This window comes from Triturus cristatus, chromosome 1_2 (genome assembly GCF_964204655.1).
Source record: "Triturus cristatus chromosome 1_2, aTriCri1.1, whole genome shotgun sequence".
NCBI lineage: Eukaryota > Metazoa > Chordata > Amphibia > Caudata > Salamandridae > Triturus > Triturus cristatus.
Window position 1 is genome coordinate 280,319,229 of NC_140580.1, and position 25,311 is coordinate 280,344,539.

The 25,311-nt window shown below is 42.0% G+C and overlaps 1 protein-coding gene across 2 annotated transcripts in view; it reads left to right on the top strand.

Moving 5' to 3' along the window:
• The window catches only part of LOC146867160 (polyunsaturated fatty acid 5-lipoxygenase-like), an 854,256-nt gene that overhangs the window by 747,880 nt on the left and 81,065 nt on the right, over positions 1-25,311 (top strand). For both annotated transcript variants that reach the window (XM_085603708.1, XM_085603710.1), the window contains one exon: positions 23,671-23,841. In XM_085603708.1, coding sequence (XP_085459834.1) covers positions 23,671-23,841 — 171 coding nt within the window. The remainder of the gene's footprint in view (positions 1-23,670; positions 23,842-25,311) is intronic.

A 25,311-nucleotide genomic window follows, 5' to 3' on the forward strand; every position in this document is an offset into this window, starting at 1 on the left:
AAACCATTCAGTTGTATTTATTTGGATCACTGCGGTCCATTTTCTTCAGATACTGCGTATAAGTGTATCTTAGTTGCAGTTGATTCGTGCACAATTCTTGCATGTGGCACCTTTCATTCCGACCATGGTTCCACGTTTGCCACTAAGGCGTACAAGGATGCCATGAGATCTTTGGGGGTGCAAGTAAAATTTTCGTCTCCATACAGGCCTGAGGGTAACTAAGTTGTGGAGCGAATTAACCATGAATTAAATCAATCCTTGACAGCTAGAGTTATAGGTACTTGCAGGAACTGGTTCGCCCATTTGTATAGCGTACAACGTGCACTAAATAATCTTCTCAGAAGATCTCTTGGTGGGTGGACCCCATACGAAATGCTCTTTGGCATGAAGATGTTTGTACCGGACCTTGATGGTCTAGACATGGCGGCGACAGCCGCATCCTTTGACGTAGATAATCATTCTGATGTGTTACAGAATCTACAAGAGGCTCGAGACAGTCTTGCAAAGGAACACTTACCCTCCGCAACTGAAGTGGCACTGCAGATTCCGGTAGTCGGCTGGCTACCAAAGATCGGTAACCTGGTCCGTGAGAAGGTGGCGAACAAGAAAGAGTTTGGCCCCTCTTATCGTGCAACCGTCCCAATGCTTGGCGTGAAGGGTACTCGTACAGTCATTTTACCACCACTTCCTGGTCGCAAAGATAACAGATACATCTCAGTGGACAATGTCAAACTACAACGCCTGGCCGATTCTACATAGTAGGACACCTGCTGTTTCTTGTCCAACAATATCCAGGAATACAATCTTGGCCAATTCCAGATACATCAGGCCTGACACTGCCATAGAGATGACCGCTGTTACTGATCCTTTGCTACACCCTCCGGCTTGCAGTCCTCATGAAGAAACTGAATATACGTATCCCACTACAGAGTCGTTGCCTGGTTTGAAAGACAACACACTGAACCAGTCACGTGTTTCCTTTGACTCTAACTCCACATCATCGTGTCCCCCCTCCAAATTTTCTATTTTTGTCACCTGGTTTAAAAGAAACTATTTGGTTCCTCCTTGGACATACATTTGGTTGGTGCTAATCGCCCTTTTTTGTTCATGTCGATTGGATTTGGGACATTTTTCTTCCTTTTAATCAATGGTCATTACCTCACTGAACTCTCTGCAGTTAAAGTAATTGATTAAACTTTGGCACTGCACTCCTCATCACACATCATGAAAAGGGACCAGACTTTTGTCAACATCTCTGCCTGGCCAGTTGCGGATGGAATAGTGTGGTATGCAGTGAACTTCCAAATTCATGGCCCCACAGAGGTGGTTAATGTTCCCAATGTACTTCGTGTTTCTATGGGAGATGTAGTGAAACAGTATATTCGCTCTGATGATTGGGACGTACAAGCCGTTGAATCTTTGTTTTCTGATTTAAAGTATTATGCTGCATTTGATGCTGAGGATTTGTATTTAAATACTGCAAATTATGCTGATTTATTTTGTTACCAGCATTTTGGCCATCATTACCTGCATAAAGCTAATACATTTAGAAATGTTTTTTAATTACACACAATGGGAACATTGCCCAACTCCCATTGAAGGCAGTTTGAAAACTCTTTTGAAAAAATGTGTATATTTCACTGATTTCAATATTTCCGACCCGGATTCATTTTTATTTCAAATTGAATACTACGTCCACTTCTAAGGTCATGCTCACCCACACTAAATTAGTGTATTCTAAATTCTTTATTGATCAACTAGCAGTGGGTGGCAATGAGCTATGGAAGGACACTGTAGATCTTAAGTCTGATTGGGGATCTAAATTCTGGCAGGTTCAAGGTTCTGAAGCTTTGCATCGTGCATGCCTTATCCCAAAACAAATCCTACTTTTTAATAGTTTGATTTATCAAACAACCTGTTTAGGTTTGGCCACTCCAACACAAATGAATGCACCTAAAATACTTACACTAGCTCCTTATGACACCTAGAATAATCATACTGATTTGGCCATTGAGGATTTGCAATTGTTGCTTCTCAATAATACTTTTATTATCTCTAGTCTGGACCCCCAGTGTTGGTTGGTTTGGCAAACAAGTTCAGATTCTTGCCCACGACGTTTTTTAGGCATGGCCCCAGAATACATTCAGGATCGACCTGATCTGCGTTTTTCTGACTCCCATTCAGTTACTACCTATTCAGTAGGAAAATTATGTCAAAATTGGTTGCAACACTCGACCCTTAAGTCTGTTAAAAGCCATTTGTCGTTGTTATCAGGTGACGTTGGTGTGACTGATTTTATAAAAGGGCCTGCTAGTCCTAGATCAAAAAGATTTATTTATGCCACTTACAACGAAATCTGGAAGCTGTCCCAAATTGAAGCTGCTTCACGTCTAAGGGCAATAGACCAAGCTAATTTAGAAAAAGTGCTTGCTGTTGTTGATAATAGTTTTAACCCTCTTTCTTCCCGTATTTACACATTGGACAATATTGTTTCATCTGTTGTGGATATAGTTCATGATGAGGCTTCTGTTTTGTATCATGTACAAAATCAGTTGCGTTCTATTATCCCGTTTGCCTGGACATTGCAAACCTTGAAAATGGGAAAAGTTCCATGAGATTTCATGAACACGTCATCGTTATTCACGCCATTTAACTTGACAGATAGACAACAGTTTATGTCCATGAAGGATTCCACATACACTATGTTACATATTGAAAAATTAGAACCTGTGCCTTTTTCAGTTGCTGAGACTAATTCCGCAGTGTGGCTCATCCATGGGGTAATAACTCTGACATTTTCCCTGTTTAAATTTGGTTCATGTATGAAACATTATCCCTTGGGCCGCTATGAACCTTTAGGTAGTACATTTCTACACAGGGTGTGGTCCTTACCAATCACATACATGCTTACGAGATGACAAAGAGGTGTATCTCACTGGGGAATCATGTGATTCCTCGCCTGATCATTCTCTTCTGTGTAAGAATATACAATTCCACGGTGCATGTAATTTATCGGCGCCTAATCTGGCGTGTTTTTTGAAGGGTCATCCAGTACCAGCTATCACACCAACATTTACCCTGCTAGCAAACGGTAGCTATTTGCTTTTAAATAATGAAGATTGCTGCGGCATGCTTGCTGTCATATCTTACATTGTAACAGTCTCACATCGTGTGGTTTGCTGTGAAAATGCTTTTTCCACCCCGCATGGGAGGCTCGATGTCTCGATTTGGCCTTCCATTCCGACCTTGAAGGCAGAGTTTAACAAATTGAGCAGAATAAGAGCATTGTTGTCCCAAAAAGAAGTTGCTCTCACATCTGCCTGTGAGACCTTCGCCCTTCACGTGGCTAACACCCGTACAGAGGTACATACACTTCTCAATACCGATTCACACTATATTCATGCCTCTAACATGACAGGTATTGCCCATTTTTTTTAAGGCTGTGGGCTCTGGCCTTGTGACATCTATCAAACTATATTTGGTGTAATACCAGCATTTATTCATTCTATTTTTTCCTGCGTCTTCGGTGGCTTGTCGCTGTTACTTGCACTAGCCGCTAGAGTCCTGCTGTTAATTTGCTTGCTCTGAAATGGATGCTCTTCCTGTGGCACCACACAGCTGGGACCGGCTGCTGCTGCTTCGTAGTCGTATGCTTGAATGCTACGGTACTTTGCCACTGGCCACTCTGAGCATGGCGTATGGATTATCCTTCCGTATTAGTTATTTTACTTGCGTGCAACCAGTCTTCCACTGCCTGGAATGTTCGTTCGAATGGACATTGGATCTTTGCCTCTCCAATATGGTGTCTCCTGCCCCGGATTATGACCTGCTAATGAGTCCTCTAGTGGCGCATGAGCTGGAATGTTCTGGTGTTGGGATTATGGCCTGCGCGGCTGCGCTTGGAGTTTTAGTTGAATGGGATGTCTGCGCAGCTGCACATGATTTCCTACAACAAAGTTTTCTTGAGGAACACGCAAGTTACCCACTGATGGTGCTAGAAGCTCCCATTGTTGATTAAAATGTAGATGGTGCAGATCGGAGCTTCCGAATCTCCTCTACTTCCACGGACGGAGTGATCTCACAGTCATACACGCACACACACATCACACGCTGGTGGGGCCCATTACACCAACATTCATCCTACCACTCTATCCGTGCCCTGTATAAGGAGAAACACTTTCAATACCTATCCAATCTGCATGTACCCTGAGGTCAATGGCATCTACTAGTTGCTTATAAATCTGGAGAAAACATTTCAAATAATATGCATATAAATTCAATAAACATGACAATAAAATAACCACCCGACACAGTAATTCAAACAGAATAATCGTTTATCTAAATTTGTATGAAAAGCCAAATAAATGCAAGTTCATTTCTCTCATATTTACCTATTCTGGCTAAAAGTCAGATCCTAAGTCAGAACCGGTCCTCAGCAAAATAGATAGAGTATCTAGCCGTCATGTAGAGTCACCGTCCTCTCCGTCAGCGTCGGGACCTCTGATCATCAGTTCGGGAAGAAGTGGCACTAGACCTCTCTAGTCTACTAATATTTATACTAAAATCTACATTTCTGAAATGTTACGATCTTTATTCCAAACGGATGAATGGCGGAAATAATGTCATCTTGGTACATTTAAGATACTGTGCGAGATTTTCTCACACTTAGATCGTTCCAAATAATGAATAGAAAAATAAGATGTCCATGTCTAATTCGATACTTCTACGGATGGCTCTTTTAGATAAATTGTATCCCAGTCGTGGGATCATCAGTTCATAAGTTCAGTATTCAGTTCTTTGTAACAAACTTCATGTTCAGGGGCTTTTGGCATCCGTCCTGGATTTGTCGTCATGATCATGGCTTTCAGTTTAGTCGACAGGGCAAGGTCACAGGCAGCGCGAAGCTTCCTTGCAAAATTTTCCATCAACTCGAATGCAGGCTGCGGATGGAAGCCATCTTTTGGTAGGCCACATTGGTTAACTTAAGTGAAATAGAATACAAAACAAAATTACTGCACGGAAATGATTATACAGTGTTATTTCCCTGCTAATACCCTTATGTGTATGTATTTATCTAGCCATTTGCGACATCAAAAGCCATTAATGCATATTAATTATAAGCGCAAACCACAATAACATCACATAAGCAACATCTATTTCGTCAATTGCTTCACCAACTTAGTTCACTTATTATTTTAGCCATGCAATAGCGTTCCCACGTGTAATTCTTCTGTTAATAAGGTTGATTAGTCACAACTTTAACATATCTTTAGTAATTATTAATTAATCAGTAGTACTTTTAATTATAACATGCGAAAATGAAACAGGTATTCGGTTTTAAAGTAAAAACCCTGCTCCATCAATCCCCCCTTTGGTGATATCTTATCACCACAAAAATCAAAACCCCAAAAATCAATTTAATTCCCCTTTTAAGAATTCAAAATATCTTCTTGTTCATTCTTTTTTCAAACTCTTGTTTCCATCTCATCTTCTTTCTTAGTTTCTATATACATGCTTTCTCTTAGCTCTTCTAATTCTATTTCTTGTTGATCTCTTTCTGGTTTCTTTTCTCTTCTTTTAACATTTTCTTTTGTAATTTTCTTTTTATTTCTTCTATATCTACAACACATACACCCTAATCTAAGAATCAATAATGCAACAATTACACAGGTTAATGGAAATAAAATCTTACCAAAAATGGTACTACCTATTTTAGCTACAACATTTTTAATAGCAATCATCTTATTAGCCATTTTAGTCCAGATACTTTCAGCTTTCAGTGGTAATAATTCTTCATGCAAATCAGTAGTATTTTTGATGTAAACTTTTAGATCTTTGCTTTCGTCAGGAATGTAAGTGCAACAATGTTGAACTTTCAGCATTCCACAGACTCCACCCTCTTTTGCCAAAAGAATGTCAAGGGCACGTCGATTTTGCATCGCCATAGCACGCAATGCAACCATTTTGTATTAACCAAAAGAAAGCCTCCAGCGGTGCTTGTTGACAAGCGATCCACCACTGTTGACAGCTTCCGAATGCCAAAAGCATTCAAAGAAATTCCCACTGCTGGAATTAAAGCTCCAAAAATATCTCCTACAATTTCTGTCCATGTTTCTCTTCTATAGCGTGTTAATGGGTTAGAATGTTCAGCATCATCTACTCTATCCATGTGAAAAATCTTTGGAAAGACCAGGCCAATATAACATGTGCCAAACCAATGGTCAGGCAAACGGTAATAAGCCTTGTTCCCACAAATATAATACACTCCCGGGAAAACTGGTTCTTCTCCTCTAAATCCCCATCCGGTTGCAATAAAGTATGTATCATGGCACTCACTAGTCCCTATGAAATAATAATCATACTGGGATCTCTTCCTAGTAATGCACAGTTTGCCTTTCTGTGGGGCATCTATAGCCATAGTTGGACTGGCTCCATTTTTCAACTCCTTTTCTTTCTCAATATCCCACATTGTATCACTCATGTTATGCCCTTCTGCTTTCCTGTGCATGTTCAACCTTCTTCTCTCAACCATGTCTAGAAAATTCTTCTCTTCCCCTTTCAAACTGCAAGTTAAATTGTTTCTAAAAACATATTCTAAGGTTAATTCTTTGGTTTCTAAAAAAATCTCACCTAAAGTGCTAGCTTCTTTTGCAGGATTCAGTGCTTTATTCATAGGCAATTGCCCAAGAATATTATCTATATTAGACATATTATAATCTAATCTCCCTTACTGATAAAATATACTAATCAATACACTACATGAAATTCCATACGTAGCCAGAAGATGATGATAAGTCACTCCTTCCGAAACAGAGGCAGGTAATTGCATGCAAACGTAGCATTCCCTTACTTCCATTGTCTTTACGTACTCATATAACAATTTAGAAAAAACATTGCTAGAAAAATCATTATTTGACCTATCCTTATGTAAATGTACATTGCTAGTTCTAGTTGGTACTATCTTCTGTGAACTCTTCCCTATTTTAGTTCTGTTCTCAGTATGAACTTCTAAAGTGTCTATAGTGACTCTAAAAGAAATCAGTAGAGCAAGCACGCTCCAAAGCAGCATTAATAAACCTGTACAGCAGCAGCACATCTTGCACCATCTTTTCAGAAAGGTACATCTACTTTGATTATTCTCAGTGTTAGCCATTTTGTTAATTTGACCGTGTCTTTTGACTTAGCCTCTTCTACTCCACTACCACTTTTTAGGGCAGCAAGTACCCACCAGATTATTACAATCTATTAGTTCTTAATTTTACTTCTTCACTTTCTTCTTCAAGTGATTTTCTTGACTTTCACTCAATTTGGATTTTCATCACTTTTCACTGTTTCTTCATCATCATCAAACTGTATTAGGTCCTGAACATCCGTTTCTTCTCCAATGTCGGACAAGATAACTCTCAGGATTCCCACAGCTTCTTCTTCTGCAACCACTTTCAGTAAAGCCTCCTCTGGACTTCCTTGACTGTCTGCCTCTTCTCCTTGTTCAGGCAGTGCCACATACGTCCATTCCGGTGACTTGTACCTCTGATTTGGTTTCCTTATTCTTTTAGTTCTCTCAGGTATCTTTGTTTCTTCTTCTTTCGTAGGATTTTGACTTGACACTTCGTTCACTTGTTCAGCTTTCGAAGAGTTAACTCGTGTCAGTCGATACCTCAGTCTCTTTATCTTATTGGGCCAAAGATCTCCTTTACCATTTCTCTTTTGTCTTCCTTCTTTATTGTTTCTTTCTCCAAGCCAAGTTCTCTTTCTCAGAACTCGTCCTCCATGTATCTCATTGTCGCTTTCATCAGACTCTGTTTCAGTTGCCTCTGGTTCATCAACAGCTTTCTTTTCTCCAACAACTTCCTTTTCTCCAACAACTTCCTTTTCTCCAACAGCCTCTTTTTCCACCAATTGAGATTTCCTTACTTCTGTCCCTCCTCGGGTCTCAGACACGCAATCTTCTTGCTGTCTACTTGTCCCTTCACCTAGCTTATTGTTGATGCTCCCTACACCTCCTCGGGGTTTTTCCGCAATCTGTCCCTCTCTGTCTTGGTCTGTCCCTTCTTCTTCAATATTTATCTCAGGTGGAATTTGTCCAAGTTCCTTATTTAATTCAGGTTTTACTTCTGTTGGAATGTTCTTTTCTTTTCTTTTCTTTTCTTTTCTTTCTTTTTGTGTTGGTTACCGTTAGTTGGAACCTCAGGAACTTCTTCAGAATCTGAACTCGCCTCTGCGGTTTGCACTGTTCTTTTCAAAACCTCTTCTGGTGGGATGAAAATTTCTCTTGACTCACTTTCCCCACTTTCAGGATTCTTTTTCCTTCTTACTGTCTCACTGTCTGCCTCATCACTGGAATCTGATTCTTCAAAGTATTCTTTTCCAGTGCCGTCTCTTGGATTTGGAACTCTCAGTGTGTGACTTGCATGTATCCAATTTTTCACTCCAGCACACTTCACAGCAGTCGTTGTGGTCAAAATGACTTGTCTTGGCCTTCCCCACCTTGGAACCAGGCAATTCCTTCTTCTGTGGACTTTTATCCTTACCCAGTCCCCTGGGCTCAGATCATGGGCTGGTTTCTTCTCAAGTGTGGTAGCGTCTTCTCCAACCTGGTGAAACACAGAATGAACTGCATCAGCCAGGCCTTTACAGTAATCCAAAATCATGTCATCAGTTATAGTCATCAGCTTGTTGACTGGTACAAAGGCATGTCTCATAGCACGTCCCATGATAATTTCATGTGGACTCAAACCTGTTGTTCTGTCTGGAGTAGACCTAATGGTCATCAGGACTAGAGGCAAGACATCGGGCCATTTCATTCCTGTGGCTAGGCACATTTTGCCAATTCTGTTTTTGATGGTACCGTTCATTTGTTCAACCACACCAGAAGCCTCTGGTCGGTAGGCACAATGTAGCTTCTGCTGTACACTTAATGCTTCACAAATCAGACCCATGATTTCATTATAAAAATGTCCTCCTCTGTCTGATTCAATAGTCACTGGGAACCCATACCTTGGGATGAACTCTCTCAACAGTAACTTGGCCACTGTTATCCCATCATTTCTTCTTGTTGGATATGCCTCCACCCACCTTGAGAACAAACAGACCACTACCAGGACATACCTCAATCTGTTGACTGGGGGCATTTCAATGAAGTCTATCTGCATTCTTGTGAAGGGTCCTCCCTCCCTGCCTATTGTTCCTAGGCTCACCACTGTTTTCTTTCCAGGATTGAATTGCTGACATATCAGACATCTCTGACAGAGACTCTCTGCTATCAGCCTGAATTTTGGACTGTACCAGGTCTGCTTAAAGGCCCTTATCATAGCATCTCTTCCCAGGTGTCCCTGGCCATGATACATTCTTACCATTGTTGATAGCATGCTATTTGGCATGACTGGTCTTCCATCCCTATAGACCCACACATGATCCTTTTCCCTTGGTGCACAACCTGCTTTCACCCAATCTTTCATTTCCTCGTCTCCTGCCTCATCCTGCAGCTGTTTCACTTCCTCCCAGGTTCCCACCTCATTAGTAAACATTAAGGAACAAGAAGACATTTGTCTTTCTTTACTCCGATTAATAGAATGATTGTTTCTTGCACAGTATTGTGCTATGTCATTTGCAAATTTATTCCCAATGGTGACAAAATCATCACCTTGACCATGAGCATCACATTTTACAACTGCTTGTTCTTTAGGCAGCTGTATCGCCTCTAGCAGTTTTCCAACCACTTCTGCATTCTTTATGGGAGTTCCACTTGAGGTCAGGAAACCTCTTTGTATCCATAGCTGGCCAAAATCATGGACAACTCCGAAGCCATACTGGCTGTCATTCATCACAGTCACTCTCACATTTCTCCCAATCTTACAGGCTTTTGTTAAGGCCACCAATTCTGCCACCTGAGCGGATTTAACTCCTTTCAAAGGTGATGCTTCAACAACTCCTGAAACTGAACACACAGCATATGCAGCACTCAATGTTCCTTCATCCGTTCTCAAGCAAGATCCATCCACAAACAACACATGATCACTCTCAGACAGTGGCAAATCTCTTATGTCTGGTCTTGGTTTTGTACAGTAATCCAGCACATCCAGGCAGTCATGATCAACTTCATTCCTTACTCCCACACATTCAGCATCAGGCAACAGTGTCGCTGGATTCACATTCACACATCTCTCCAGAGTCACATTTGTTGCACCAAGAATGACTTTCTCATATTTAGTCAGTCGACTATGAGACATGAACTGTGTCCGGCTCCTTGTTAAAAGGATTGCCACATCATGAGGTACGAATACCCGTACAGGATATCCCATTATGATTCCCTCACTTTGTTCCAGACTTCTACAGGTAGCAGCTACTGCTTTTAGGCAACCCGGTAAACCCACAGCTACTGGGTCAAGTGTTGATGAGAAATAGGCAATCGGCCTTCTCAGGCATCCATGTTTCTGGATTAACACTGAAAGTGCACATCCATTTCTCTCACTACAATACAGCTCAAATTCTTTTTCGTAATCTGGCATTCCTAGGGCAGGAGCTTCACATAATCTGTCCTTTAATTCTTTAAATGCAGCCATTTCTTCTGGGTTTAGTTCCAATGGGTCTTTTACCTCACTTTTAGTCAATTTAATCAATGGTTTGGCAATCAGGGAAAAGTTACTTATCCACTGACGACAGTAACCCACCATTCCCAGGAACATTCTCACTTCTCTTTGTGTCATTGGGGCTCTCATTCCCCTAATTATCTTAATCCTGTCAATGGTCACTTTTCTCAGACCTTTCTCAATGTTATGTCCTAGGTACTGGACTTCTTTCTTGCAGAATTGCAATTTGGCTGGAGATACCTTTAATCCTCCATCTGCCAAGTGATTCAGTAAAGCAATTGTGTCTACTTCACAAGCTTCGCGGGTTTTTGATGCCACAAGCAGGTCATCAATATACTGGACCAAGACTGAATTTTCAGGCATTGTTAGACTTTCCAGAGATTTCTTCAGCAATTGATTAAATATTGAAGGGCTCTCTGTATACCCCTGTGGAATTCGGCACCATGCCAAAATCCGCTCTCCAAATCTAAAAGAAAATATTGGCTGGCTGTCATGATGCAATGGAATTGAAAAGAAGGCATGACACAAATCAATCACAGTATACCATTCTGCATCATGGGGAATCTGATACAAAATCACTGATGGATTTGGCACAATGGGACAACAAGACACAACAATCTTGTTAATTTTTCTCAAATCCTGTACTATTCTGAACTTTCCATTAGGTTTCTTCAGTTCCATTATTGGTGAGTTACATGGGCTGCTCAATATTTCTCTTAACACCCCCTGCTGAATCATCTTCTCAATTATGGGTGTTATTCCTTCTATTATTTCAGGTGTCAGTCTGTATTGTGGTATGTTTGGGTAAGCCACTCCCTCTTTTACAGTAATTTTTACTGGATCTACATTTCTCATCAGACCTACATCTTCTCCAGTAAAATCCCAAACTGCTGCTTTCACTGTCTGTTTCAATTCTGGGGGTAATGCATCTGGATTAAATATAGCATATGTTCCCAAAGCCTCACATTCCCTGTTATCCATGGTCATTCTGTATAGAACATCCTCGTCTGGTGTTTCAAAAGTTATTCCATCTGGAGTACAGAAAATAGTGCAATTCATCTTGCACAGCAGGTCCCTGCCTAACAAGTTCACAGGACTGGTGTCACACACCACAAATCGGTGCATTTCTGAGAATTTCCCTATTTTAACCCTTACTGGTTCAGTAAGTAGAGTCTTAATCTGTGTGTTGGACACACCAACTACTTGGATTGCTTCGTCCGAGAGAGGAAGATTCTTTATATCAGCTGACCTGACAGTCGATCTCGTGGCTCCTGTGTCAACTAAAAAAGTAACACTTTCACCATTAATTTTCACATCTACAAAAGGCCCTGCCTGGTCTATTTCTAGAGTTGCGCCAAGTACGCACTCCTCCTCCTCTCTTCGGCACCGTCAGAAGTCACCCTCAGAGTCACTTCCTTCATTTTTCAGCCAGTATTGGGGTACAGCGCTTGCGCGTTTTGGCTTGATTACCTGCTCTTCATCGTAGAACCCCGACTCCTGGCTGTACTTCTGGGATCCTCTTCTCTGTGGCAAGGGTGGTTTTGGCACCTGATTCTGCTGCTTATCAGCCTTCTGCTGTTGCCGATGCTGACCACACCCCTCACTCTGCACCTGGGAATTCAATGATGGATTGTCATCATTAGTAGACGGTGGATTCTTACACTCGGATTTCCAGTGCCCTAATTTTCCACAGTTGTGGCATGGGAACTTCTTCTTGGCTTCCTCTATGTTTCCTTTCCCTTTTCCTGGACCAAACCTGGGTTTATTTCCTGGGTTATTTGCTTATTCAACTGAGCTTCCTGTCTTTCTGCGACTTTCACCTGTGCCCACATTGCCTTTTCTTTTAGCTTCCTCTGCTTTGCCTCAATCTCATCACTGAAGTATTTTGCATGCCTCAGAATTTCATCAATCTTCTTGCTCTGCCAGTCTACGGTATGCTGCCTTATCATTTCACTGATTTCCGGCCGCAAACCATATACAAATCTATATACAAAATGGCTCAGGTCCTTGTCACCCAGATGTTCATCTCCACTGAACTGTTTGAAAGCTAATATTAGTCTTTCATAATATGCATGGACTGATTCTTTCAATTCTTGATGTGTCCGTTCTATTTTAACCCAATCTGTTTCCTTGGGGAGTACCTTATTTTTCAAGAAGGCCATAACCTGCTCATACTTCTTCATGACCTCCGGATCTGGAGCTCCTGTCTTTGGATCTCTCGGGTATTCCTTAGTGGGCCAGTCTATGACTATTTTACATTCTGCCCACAGGTCTGCTGGTACAATTATATCAAACAGACTATTCAGGTCAATCCACAGCACTTTTGACAACTTCACAAATCTGTCGACCTGTCTATACCACTCGATGAAAATCATTTGTAAATGACAAAATATCCTGTCTGGTCCATGGGACATGTACATACCCACCTCCTGGAATCTCCCTCATAGGGTAGGCTGTCACTCCTTTCTCCTTTTCTTTCAAAGGGAATGTCGAATAAGTTCTATCTGTCCCATCCTCTTGCTTTCTGTACCATCTGTCTTTCCATCTTTCTACGTCTCCCCATTTTCTCAACAAAGCAATCATCTCCTTGATCTGCCCTGTTCGGCCTGCATTGTTCAGATTCTCAATGTCCTTATCTGTAAAATCCACTCGGTAAGGCTTTTGTAAAGCTTTTACCTTGTCTATGTCAATCCCCATTTCACTGGCTATTCCTTTCAACCTGTCATGTATGTTCTTTGCCCTCCATGTGATGCTCTTACACAGGAAGAGGATCTCCCCTTCCTGACAATTTTTCAGCGTTTCTATAGGGATTGTTCCTACAATCATTTCCTCCATTTCCATACGTAGCCTAGCTACATCAATTCCCTGGGATTCTTTTTCTTTCTTCTGCAAAGCCTTCAGCCAATCATTCAAATCTTCAGCAGTTATTCCCACAGATTTTTCTGCACCCCCTGGCTCTGTCACTCTTTGTGGTTCTAAGATCAATCCTCTGTTCCATTCCACACATCCAGAATTCAAACTTGAATTAGTCTGCACACTCAATTCGCCTCCACATATGGTATGTCTCCACTGATTTTCTCCCGTTCTCCACTGTGTTTCTTCTGCTCTCATTTCTGCCTGCTCCGGAGGAACAATCAATCTATTGCCCACATATGGTACTGTCAAACCACTTTCGCCCGTCCTCTGCTTGTCAAAAATCGGCATAACCGGACCTATTGTCACAGGCACCGTAACTGCCTCAAGATTCTTAGTCAGTTCTCTGATTTTCTCTGTCAGTTCAAAGGTAGTTCTTGCTAGTTCTCTGGTCTTTTCATCTTCAATTTCATTCTCCCTTTCGATCTCTCTCTCTCTCTCTCTCTCTCTCTCTCTCTCTCTCTCTCTCTCTCTCTCTCTCTCTCTCTCTCTCTCTCTCTCTCTCTCTCTCTCTCTCTCTCTCTTACTCTCTCTCTCTCTTTATCTCTATCTCTTTCTCTTTCCGCCAGAGAACAACTGCTTTTCAACCCAGGGGTGGTACCCTCTGTCTTAATAATCCGCAGGGTGTCTCTCATTGGGGTCACTGCTGTTCCTACCTCTGGTTCTCGTCTATACGGGGGTGGTCTTTTATAGAGCATGTCTTCTAAGACATCGTCATCAGACTCATTCGCCCCATATCTCCTGGTTTCTAAATTATGTTCTTTCTCTGTACACTTTCTCCCTTCTGACTCCTCTGCTGTTCTTACAGGATATAATCCCTCGGTCATACTGGCATCACGCCACCTTCTCATCCGGTCATGATGGGTTTCACGATCATACTTTCGCCCAAACATGTACCTGTAACTCCCTCCACCCCTCTGCTTTTCTCGTTCATGCATTTCATCTTCCCATTCAGTTAATGCCTCGAATTGCGTCGGCCTAGGCCGAGGCTCTAGACACATCATTCGCTCCCGTAAGTTTCTCAGTATGGCCAGATTAAATGAGCCATGTTCCGGGAAAGCTAAAACTCCATCTTCTTTCGTATACTTCACCCAGTTATCTAACCAAATACAGGTATGATACCCATACTTTGCAACCATGAAGGATGCGGGGGTTCTTATCGGAGGAAGTAACTGTCCTTCCCTAGTCACAATATCTTTATCCTTGTCAAACCAGGTCTTAACCTTACTAAATAAGGATTTCTTTTTCTTTTCCTCAGCGTGGTAATACATTTTCGTATTTTTCCGCAACCCTTTTTGTCCTTCTACAACTGTACGATCTCCTGTCCAATTGCAGCGCGGCTCACACCAACGCACCAATCCTGGGGCGTCTACGTCACTTACTCAGTCCACAAATCCCAGCGCGACTCACACCAACGCACCATTCCTGGAGCGTCTACGTCACCCTGTATGTCTTCCAATCCTTGCGCAGCGTACACTAGCACACCAATCACCGTGTTTCCACCGTTCCAACCCACTGTCCAATCACAGCGCGGTCTCCTGACGTCAGCAGTCGCTGCAGCAGCTTCTGCTCCTGTCTCCTGTCTCTCGCGTCTACCCCTCCTTTACAAGACTACTTGGTAGACTTTGTTTCAACTTCTACGAGTCTGTTAGTTACAACATACAAACATCTCCATTGTCTGCTTCGCTAGCCACAGAACAGCAAAAGACCTTTCCCACGAGAATTCTGCCTTTCCCGAGAGCAGCGCTTACCTCTGCCCTACTACAGAATCGTTACTTCCGTTGATAAAGTAGCACATCCCTCTACTCTACCCTTCTAACAAGCACCAATTAACTGTTTTCTCCGGAATGCTCCTAAGAGTTTCACAATTAACCAGAATGCCTTGTCATTCACGCACTTTCACACCAGAAAATGTAGTACATTCACACAGAATTCTGTCTTTCCCGAGAACAGCGAACAGTCTGTCCTACTACAGAATTATATCACACGTTAACAAAGCAGCGCTTACCTCTGCTCTGCCCTTCTAACACGCTCAGAGAATACCTATTACCTTTCTAGTGGTAAGTGTTAACGGAATGCCATAAGGATCCCTGATACCTAAGACCAGAACTTCACAGATAACCTTCGCTATCTTATATACTTCTCTCACACAGAAAATACGTTTCTAATGGTAACACACGACTATGCTACCTCATCGAACCCAGACAATGCGACGCGCAACTTCAATTGTCACACGTTTTCCCCTGTCTGCATACAGGGCCAACAATCCCGCCTTTTTCCAAGAGCAGCACTCCCTCTGCCCTACTACGGAACTGTCACCGACTTCCTACGTCCCAGAAGCCGTGCACAATACATAAAACTCAATACACTTCGACATATAGTGTTAGTACAAAAATCAATCAATAATCAACAAGCCTATATACACGCAAATTCACCAGATCAAGACAATAGTAAACCATCATTCTGCTACCAAGAAACTGGTGCAGATCGGAGCTTCCGAATCTCCTCTACTTCCACGGACGGAGTGATCTCACAGTCATACACGCACACACACATCACACGCTGGTGGGGCCCATTACACCAACATTCATCCTACCACTCTATCCGTGCCCTGTATAAGGAGAAACACTTTCAATACCTATCCAATCTGCATGTACCCTGAGGTCAATGGCATCTACTAGTTGCTTATAAATCTGGAGAAAACATTTCAAATAATATGCATATAAATTCAATAAACATGACAATAAAATAACCACCCGACACAGTAATTCAAACAGAATAATAGTTTATCTAAATTTGTATGAAAAGCCAAATAAATGCAAGTTCATTTCTCTCATATTTACCTATTCTGACTAAAAGTCAGATCCTAAGTCAGAACCGGTCCTCAGCAAAATAGATAGAGTATCTAGCCGTCATGTAGAGTCACCGTCCTGTCCGTCAGCGTCGGGACCTCTGATCATCAGTTCGGGAAGAAGTGGCACTAGACCTCTCTAGTCTACTAATATTTATACTAAAATCTACATTTCTGAAATGTTACAATCTTTATTCCAAACGGATGAATGGCGGAAATAATATCATCTTGGTACATTTAAGATACTGTGCGAGATTTTCTCACACTTAGATCGTTCCAAATAATGAATAGAAAAATAAGATGTCCATGTCTAATTCGATACTTCTACGGATGTCTCTTTTGGATAAATTGTATCCCAGTCGTGGGATCATCAGTTCATAAGTTCAGTATTCAGTTCTTTGTAACAAACTTCATGTTCAGGGGCTTTTGGCATCCGTCCTGGATTTGTCGTCATGATCATGGCTTTCAGTTTAGTCGACAGGGCAAGGTCACAGGCAGCGCAAAGCTTCCTTGCAAAATTTTCCATCAACTCAAATGCAGGCTGCGGATGGAAGCCATCTTTTGGTAGGCCACATTGGTTAACTTAAGTGAAATAGAATACAAAAGAAAATTACTGCACGAAAATGATTATACAGTGTTATTTCCCTGCTATTACCCTTATGTGTATGTATTTATCTAGCCATTTGCGACATCAAAAGCCATTAATGCATATTAATTATAAGCACAAACCACAATAACATCACATAAGCAACATCTATTTCATCAATTGCTTCACCAACTTAGTTCACTTATTATTTTAGCCATGCAATAGCGTTCCCACGTGTAATTCTTCTGTTAATAAGGTTGATTAGTCACAACTTTAACATATCTTTAGTAATTAATAATTAATCAGTAGTACTTTTAATTGTAACATGCGAAAATGAAACAGGTATTCGGTTTTAAAGTAAAAACCCTGCTCCATCACTAGAAGCTCCCATTGTTGATTAAAATGTATGTTCATTCACTTTGTTGGAATGGATGGCTACTCTCTTTTCCGGCGCTATCAATGACTTCCTCTTGGAGGCTGTTGAAACTTACTACTCATACACCTTAATGGATTAACCTGGATGACTTCCATCACCTGCTGGATATTTTATGTAATGGTTTTTTTCTTGTTTGCTTTTTTCTCTCAAATTGAGTTTTTTATACACGAGTTAGTGCATAATTTGACTGTTTACCCTATATTGACTGCTGCTCTTAATTCTTGCTCACTCTGACTTGAACTCTGTGTTCTGTTGAGTCCACTGTCTGTTGGTCCGACCAAGGGAAGGGTGTGGTGTGGAAATGGGGTTAACAGCAGACATTGCTAAGTTAGCATAAGTAGTATACGCTTGGCTGCCATTCTGCCCCTTTTGCACATGACACAACAGGGCTCTGTTCTCGTGAAATACTTTGCTGAAGCTGCTTCACATGAGAACTGTCTACATTTCACATTTCCAGCGGGGCACTGTGATCTCTGTCAGTACAGGCTGTTTAAGGTCGAATAACAATGTATGCTGTTGATTCACTTTGGTCAGTCCCACGCACATAGACATAACATGAAGCACAGCGGCCCAACTCGGTGCTTTTAATATGGCATTACATGCATGAGGAGGCACTTGGAGAAAACCTTTCCAGCATAGAAGAGTTGTGCTGAACCTGAGATGTAATTCACTGCAACTGATCTCGTAGGTATGGGATCTCGCTGACAAAGCCCAGAGGTCTTCTATAATTATTCTAAACTAGTTAATGAGCACGGGAAGGGTGGTAAAAGGAGCTCAGGTCCTGTTTCCACTGTCATTATATGATTTCCTCTTTAGTGCTTTATGGAATTGTAACAATGCTAATTATATTGTTTTTATGCATTATGCTGTTCGTATTGGCTAGAGTACTGCATCTTAGAGCACGTTAGTTAAAAATAAACTTTTTAAACTATACAGTGTCTCTGATTACTCATGCTGTGGACAAGTATGAGTGTGAACGAAAGAGTGTTCTTGTTTCCCACTATTCCTGAGAGTTTACTAAGTCACATATTCTAGGTTGTCTAATCATTGGTAGCTTCGCTGTAGTACGGCGAACGAATGAGACACTAATGCTAGTCGGATGGATTGGGCTTCTGGACACTGAGGTGGCTTTTTTGCTACGCAACAATACACCGAGGTCCTGAGCATAGTTCTGTGCATGAGCAGAATCCCTGCAACATTCCCACATGCTTAAGGCTTCAAATTGTATGGGTCTAGATAGTGACTTTATTTCAAATAACATATCCTTTAACCTGTCAATAAATCTCAATTCAAAAGTACCATATTTTGGAAGACTCAAAGGACCCTCTTTCTCAGTAATCTGCACCACTGGCAACTCCACACAGATGAATTTGATCCTACTTTAGTTAAAATTAAATCTGCAGGTGTACCCTCAGGCGGTGCTTATTCACCATCCCATATCGAAAGTGTCACTTCACTGCCAAAAATATTCATAAAGACTTTGAAACATTTCATTTCTGCAAATTCAATGCAATGTTTGATTCTATTCCGTAAACGTCAGATTTCTTTCCTCCGATCCTGTTACAATTTAAATTCTTGAAGACTTTTAACCAACCACAATGCGGTAATCACACAACTGACATATCACAGCACAACACCATACGACACAATCAACCAATCACAGCTTGACAATACACCCAACGACCAATTTCAGTGCGAACCAATGACGTATTAATTCACTCCAAGCAGCAGCTCACCGTCCTTCACAATTTTCCTCGCATACATACAACTCCAACTAACAACTTCTTTAAATAACTTATTGTTTGCTCTACTAAAGGAAATAACAATATTACATTCACGCAAGAGTATGTTCCACAGCCACAAGTGAAACTGTGACCAGCCATAAAAGAGTAAAAAAACATGCATTCATTATTATACATTTTACTCTTGTTCACCCCACATGGATAGTTAAGAATATAAATAAACTATACATAGACATCTCATATGCATTTCAAAAGTTCACCTCAAGTACTTCACATAATGTCAAGTGTTATGTTCCATAATACACTACTATCCATTTCTCGACCTTATGTGGTAAAGCAAAGATGTTGTCTCAGACCTGGTAGTAGGACACAAGGTAATCATTAGTGATTTTCACCTGGGGTGGAAATTCCACCCCTGTTCGAGAAAGATATGTAGCAAATCCTCAACATCCAGGGATTAATGGTTACTGTCTAGCGAGGCTTGTCCACTGTATCCAGAAATGTCTCCTGGTTGAAGTGGACCAGGTGGTGAGTGAATGAACAGGACAACCGCCAAGAGGCGGTGGACGAAGCACCCGAGGTCAGCACAGCAACACCAAGCCCTCTCTGGGATATGTTATCTGTAGATCAAGATTGAATGTTGTTAGCCCCAGGAGAGACCGGCAGTTGACAGCCCTCGAGTCCAAGAGGCATTAGTGATGAAAACCCGCAAGCCACGTACCAAGGGGCATATTTACAAGAGGACATCCCTTTTACCAGTGCTCCGGTGGCGCAATGCCCAGCTCCATATTTACAAATTGGTGTTAAGCCACTATTTGTAGCTCAATGCCGCTTTTAAATATGGTACCCCTTCACTCAGGTATCTGCGTGAAGGGGCGTGCAATGGGTGTTGCAGTGGATCCCACCGCAACACCCATTGCTTTTTGAAGCTGGTCAGATTTACAAGGATCTGTAAATCTGAGGCAGCACCAAAAACTAACGCCATGCAAAAGCAGGTGTTAGATTGGTGTAATGAGGAGGAATACTTTTATTTCTCATAATTTTTGCTTTTTCTATGTGTTCTGCATTCTGCATTGTTACAATGTATCACACCACATAGCCCAAGGGATGGGCACGGTCCGAGGACATAAATAAAGGCAAGGTGATCGCTTGTGATCACTCGTTGATACCCAGTTATCCAGTGTATGTGCCTCACGTTTGTTATACATGCACACTGTGCCACGACCTCACCTCACCCCTGCCAGGCACCACACTGACTAGGACACCTACTCTATCCCATAAGTAAATAACGGTAGAATGTTGTTGGGTTTAGACACTTGGGTGCTACTGGTGATGGGTAAAAAGAACACTCAAAACTAACAGGCTTTGACAATTCGAATTTTTACAGGGGCCCTCATCTCGTCATTGGGTCCTCACATGGATAAAAACAATGTATGTATTTTGTTTCCAATAGTTAGGGATTGAATATAAGGTAGACTGCTCCAATATACATACGTTTATCAAATGTATGCAGCTGGTGGGCTGCCTCTTAACTTACCAGCCTACCTAGGCACTTTCTAGTAGGATCACAGCCTAGCCAGCAGACACACATCAAAATATGAGGTAAACAATCCGAAAGAAAAAGTAACGCAAAGAGGGAATAAAGGGGCTGATTATGATGATGGACAGACTACAACCGACCGACCGTCGGATGCAGCCCACCCGACAACTGCCCCTGTGGTCCACCCGCCGCATTACGATGCGGATGGCGGACGCATCGGGCCGAGGGACCATCTGCTGCTGTTCAGACGGGCTCTTTGAGCCCATCGGAGCATGGGAAAGACACCATAATCCCCTAATGACGGTAGAGCCAGTCTCGGCTCCGCCGGAGACATTATGATGTCCTCTTCCGACAGCTTTTCCATGTCAGCTGTTCCGACATGGAAAGGCTGTCAGAATTTATTTGGGGGTCCCTTAGCAGGGCCCTCTTCCCCCTGTCCCTCCACTATGGGGCCTGAGGGGCACCGATGGTGCCACCCTAAACATCCCTGCACCGGTGCCTGCCACACCGTGCAGGGGTGTTTCCAAACATCCATTTTACTATGGCAGCTTGTGCTGTGGGCCTTTTCCGTCCGCTGCACAAGCTGCCATAGTGAAACGGATGTTTCTGAACTCCCCTTCCGGCTACCAGCTTCCAGGCTCCCTCCATTAGCTATTAGTCATTTTCTCTTAATTTTGTAAGTATCCTCTGAAACCTCCTTGTCAATTTTTGGTGTCACCTTTTTTCTCTCTGTTTCACGAACCCGGTCTTGTTACTCTAGGTCTCGAGCTGTTGCATTGCCATGCCCGATTATGATTTATTCAGCCACCCAAGGGCTCATTTAAGCAAGTTTTGCAGTTCTGCTGGGCATTTTCCCAAGTGTTCCCATGCCGGCTGCCTAGGCATGACTCACCCACGCTCCCATTTAACTTGTTCACGCTTTTGCTATAGCCTCCTTTTAGGCACATAGCCTGCTCTAGGGATTCTTCTCTCCTTTCCCCTAGTGCTCGAGTGATTCCCTCCCCAGAACTGCAAATTTCTTAACAAAAACTTCCCTCTGGCATTCTAACTTTCTTTTTTCTTTTTAGTTCCAGCATTGGAGACCTCTTGTATATATTTTAGTATATACTTATATGTGTATGTACTTTGTGGGCTCTGGAGATCAGCCCTAGGACTTGACTGCTTTCGCTTAGGGACTTTTTGTTCTGTTCAACTGCCTCTATTTAATTGTCTTGATAGAAAACGACCAATAGAGGCCAGTAAAATACCAGGATTGCTTTCTGCTTGTTCAACTGCCTCTATATAACTGTCTTGATAGAAAACGGCGAGTGGAGGTCAGTAAAATACCAGAATTGGTTTCTGCTGAGGGACTTTCTTTTTTTAATTTTTCTTGACAACTGCCTCTATTTAACTTTCTTGATAGAAAACGACCAGCAGAGATCAGTAAAATGCCAGAATTACTTTAGCATTCTCTAGAGTTCAGTCCATAGAAATTGTCTTCCACGAGCACCCGTACACAATAATATTTTATTCAAATCTTGTAGTTTCAGTGATATGACCACCGAAGGCCCTTGTTTTTTATTAAAAACAGAGCTTTGGACTATACCATTTCCCGCTGAAAGGCAATATTTCTCTCCATGTGTTCCCATACCTGGTGTGTCACGCAGCTTGGTGCTTACTTTCCCTCCATGTTAAAGAACAGTAGATGTTTCAGCACCCAGGATAATGTGCTGCATAGCTAAATACATATAAGGTCCCAAAGGCGAGACCGATTGCATTGCAAATGCTTGTTCTTATATATCGTTACTCTATTTTTCCAGCTCTATGAGTGAACAATTTACTGTACATTGTAAGTTTACATCATCACGGGACCAGTGTATGAAATTAAACCCTTGCATTGTCTTTATTTTAATTTACTTTATAGATACCACTTGCTCACATCTTTTGTCCTAATGAAGATCTCAATTCTTTGAGTTTGAAACGCCATCGATCTTCTTACAACTAAAACTCCTTTATTCCTAAAAATTTGTACCAAAGAGTTTTACTTATGTTGTCAATGCGATGTATGTTTTTATACTTCTTCTCTTACCACATCACGTTCCTTTTCACTTTTGTGTGAGCACTGGATCTATAAATCCAAACAACTAATATTGTTAAATAAATGAAACCGTTTTCTATACTCACTTGTGTCCCTTCCAACATTTATCTAGTATAGTTTTTTCTACCGGAGTTTAATTGAGTAATAATTTCTTATGATAATAAATCTCTTTGTGGACCTATTGGCCTTCTATGAACCATTGTCTTTTGCAAAACTATTGTACACCCCAGGTTCAAAGATTGGGGTACCCTTGTCATGTTATACATACTGGGTCATCACAGGCGCTTCTGTCTTCTTCCAGGTTGCCGCAATCGCCATTTTAGCCGCCCCTAGACATGCCCACATAAACGCCCTCTCTGAGACCCAGTAGTTCAAACTCAGGTGTGGTAATAACAGGGTACGCCAACATATCTTTTATTTGTGCTAAAATCTCTTCCCCCAAAAAATTAATTGTTGGACAATTCCACCAAATGTGACTGAAGTCCCCTTACAACCCACAACCCCTCCAAAAGCATTTGGGGGCCTCTGGGAATATCTTTTTAATTCTCGTGGGGTAGAGATACCAATCAAAAAGTATCTTGTTATGCGCTTCACATAAGCCTAATGAGTGATTGCCCTTAGCAATATCTCTCCAAATCTGTGTCCACTCTCCTTCTGTGAGCTCCTTCCCTAACGTGTGCTCCCAGAAGCTGATGTGGCGGGGTTGTGGGGAATGTAGTATAGAAAGTAATAGCTCATATAGGAAGGAGATTACCTCTTTGGAGGGTCCTACTCTCTGCACAAAAGCTTCTATTGGCGTCAAGTCTTGTGTGGCTGCCTCCCTGACCAGTGGGTGCAGTGCCCAGTGTTTAAGCTGAAGATAATGGAAATGTTCGGAGGGGGGTAGGTGATATTATGTTATATTTTTGTAATTTAAATTATTATTTTACTTCACAGTATGACTGGTGTGCCTGGATTCCCAATTCTCCTCCTACAATGCGACGTCCGCCCCCTACTAAAAAAGGGTTTGTTACAAAAAAGTACATCATGGAGAGTTTGCCAGACAGAGCTCGTTCTTGCTGGCATCTCGGCGCTGTCTGGGCTTTGACCCAGTTTCAGGACAAAGAAGTAAGTATAAACACACATCAACTTTTCTTGTGTCTATATTTTGTTACATCATATTTTTCTGGTATTTTCAAGAAAATTAAGCATGCCGCTAAATTGGCTTCCGGGTGATTCGAGCTAAAGGTCAAAGGCGCATTGGGTGAGAAACCTCATTTTGACAGCCTTTACAAATCAAATAGTGCTAACCACTTTTCAGAACATGTCAGATAAAATAGAATGAACTCACTTGCCAGAATGGGAATTACAATTTTGAAATTTGTAAGGATGGAACCGATGTGGACAAAATACCACCTAAGAAAATGCCATATAAGAATAGTCACTTATAGGAAAATACTTCTAGACCGCTCATGTCAAACTTCCCTGGCTAGGTCATTTTCTGCTGCTAAATTAGTACCCCTGACCCAACAAGAAAATTGCAGGAGCCATGCACTGGTGACGCATGAAAGCTGTGCTCAGTCTGATTATAGAAAAGTGTTAGTTTAAAATGATATGCTCTACAACTTGGACTACAATATAATTCCTATCAGGTCCACAAGGGTATATCCCATACAGAACCCGGGTTCGCAGAGGTGCTCCTTGAGTGCATCATGTTAAGCACTAGTCGCCCACGTGAAATATCCTGAACACCTCCAAGCAAGATGCACCTTGATCACATGAACGCTATATCAACATGCGCAGCCAGTAGCCGACACGTCAGAGGAGTGCACAGCTAAAAGCACAACACAACATCAGCTCAGCTCAGTCTCAGCTATTATCCATCATCCATATTCTGGTATAGCTACCTAGAGAGTTTGTACTGACCTTGTACTTTTAGCCATCAGGTTGAAGAGAACCTCTCTGAAGCATCATAAGCCCATTAGAACATCTTTCTTCTGACAACTGTTCAACCACTGCCTCTGAACTCGGACACGCCATTGCACCTTAATGTCTACTACTGTAACAGACCACGCAACAAACACTTGAGAAACGGATAGCTTTAAGATGCTGATGGTCATGCCATGTGCTTGTAGCAACAGCCAATGCTACTCTAGACATGGCCCTTAAAAGTGGTATGTCGTCTGCTTCAATGCACTCTAACCGTGCTGTGCATAAAGTGCCTGTTTATCCCATCAGCTGAGGAATTAAGCATAACTAAAATGCATGCATGACCTTCTGCTGACACGTTGAGCTCTTAGATGACGCAATCAGTGCCGGGAAGGCTGCAGCTGGGTCCTAAGCCTTCTTGGTATTGACAGGGACTGGCGAGGCCTTATATTACTGCTTCACAGCATGCAGAGATGGGACTGGTGCCACAAACATGGCAAAATGAGCCCCTCATTCATGGAAACATGAACACTAAAAAGGGACTTCTCTATGAATGCTAACTGGCACACTACATGGAGTGAGGGAGTCGGGTCAGATCAAGAAGTCACTCTAATCTGTCAGTTACCGGAGCCAGGAGGGTTTTGTCCCAAACATTCCATCTCACATCAG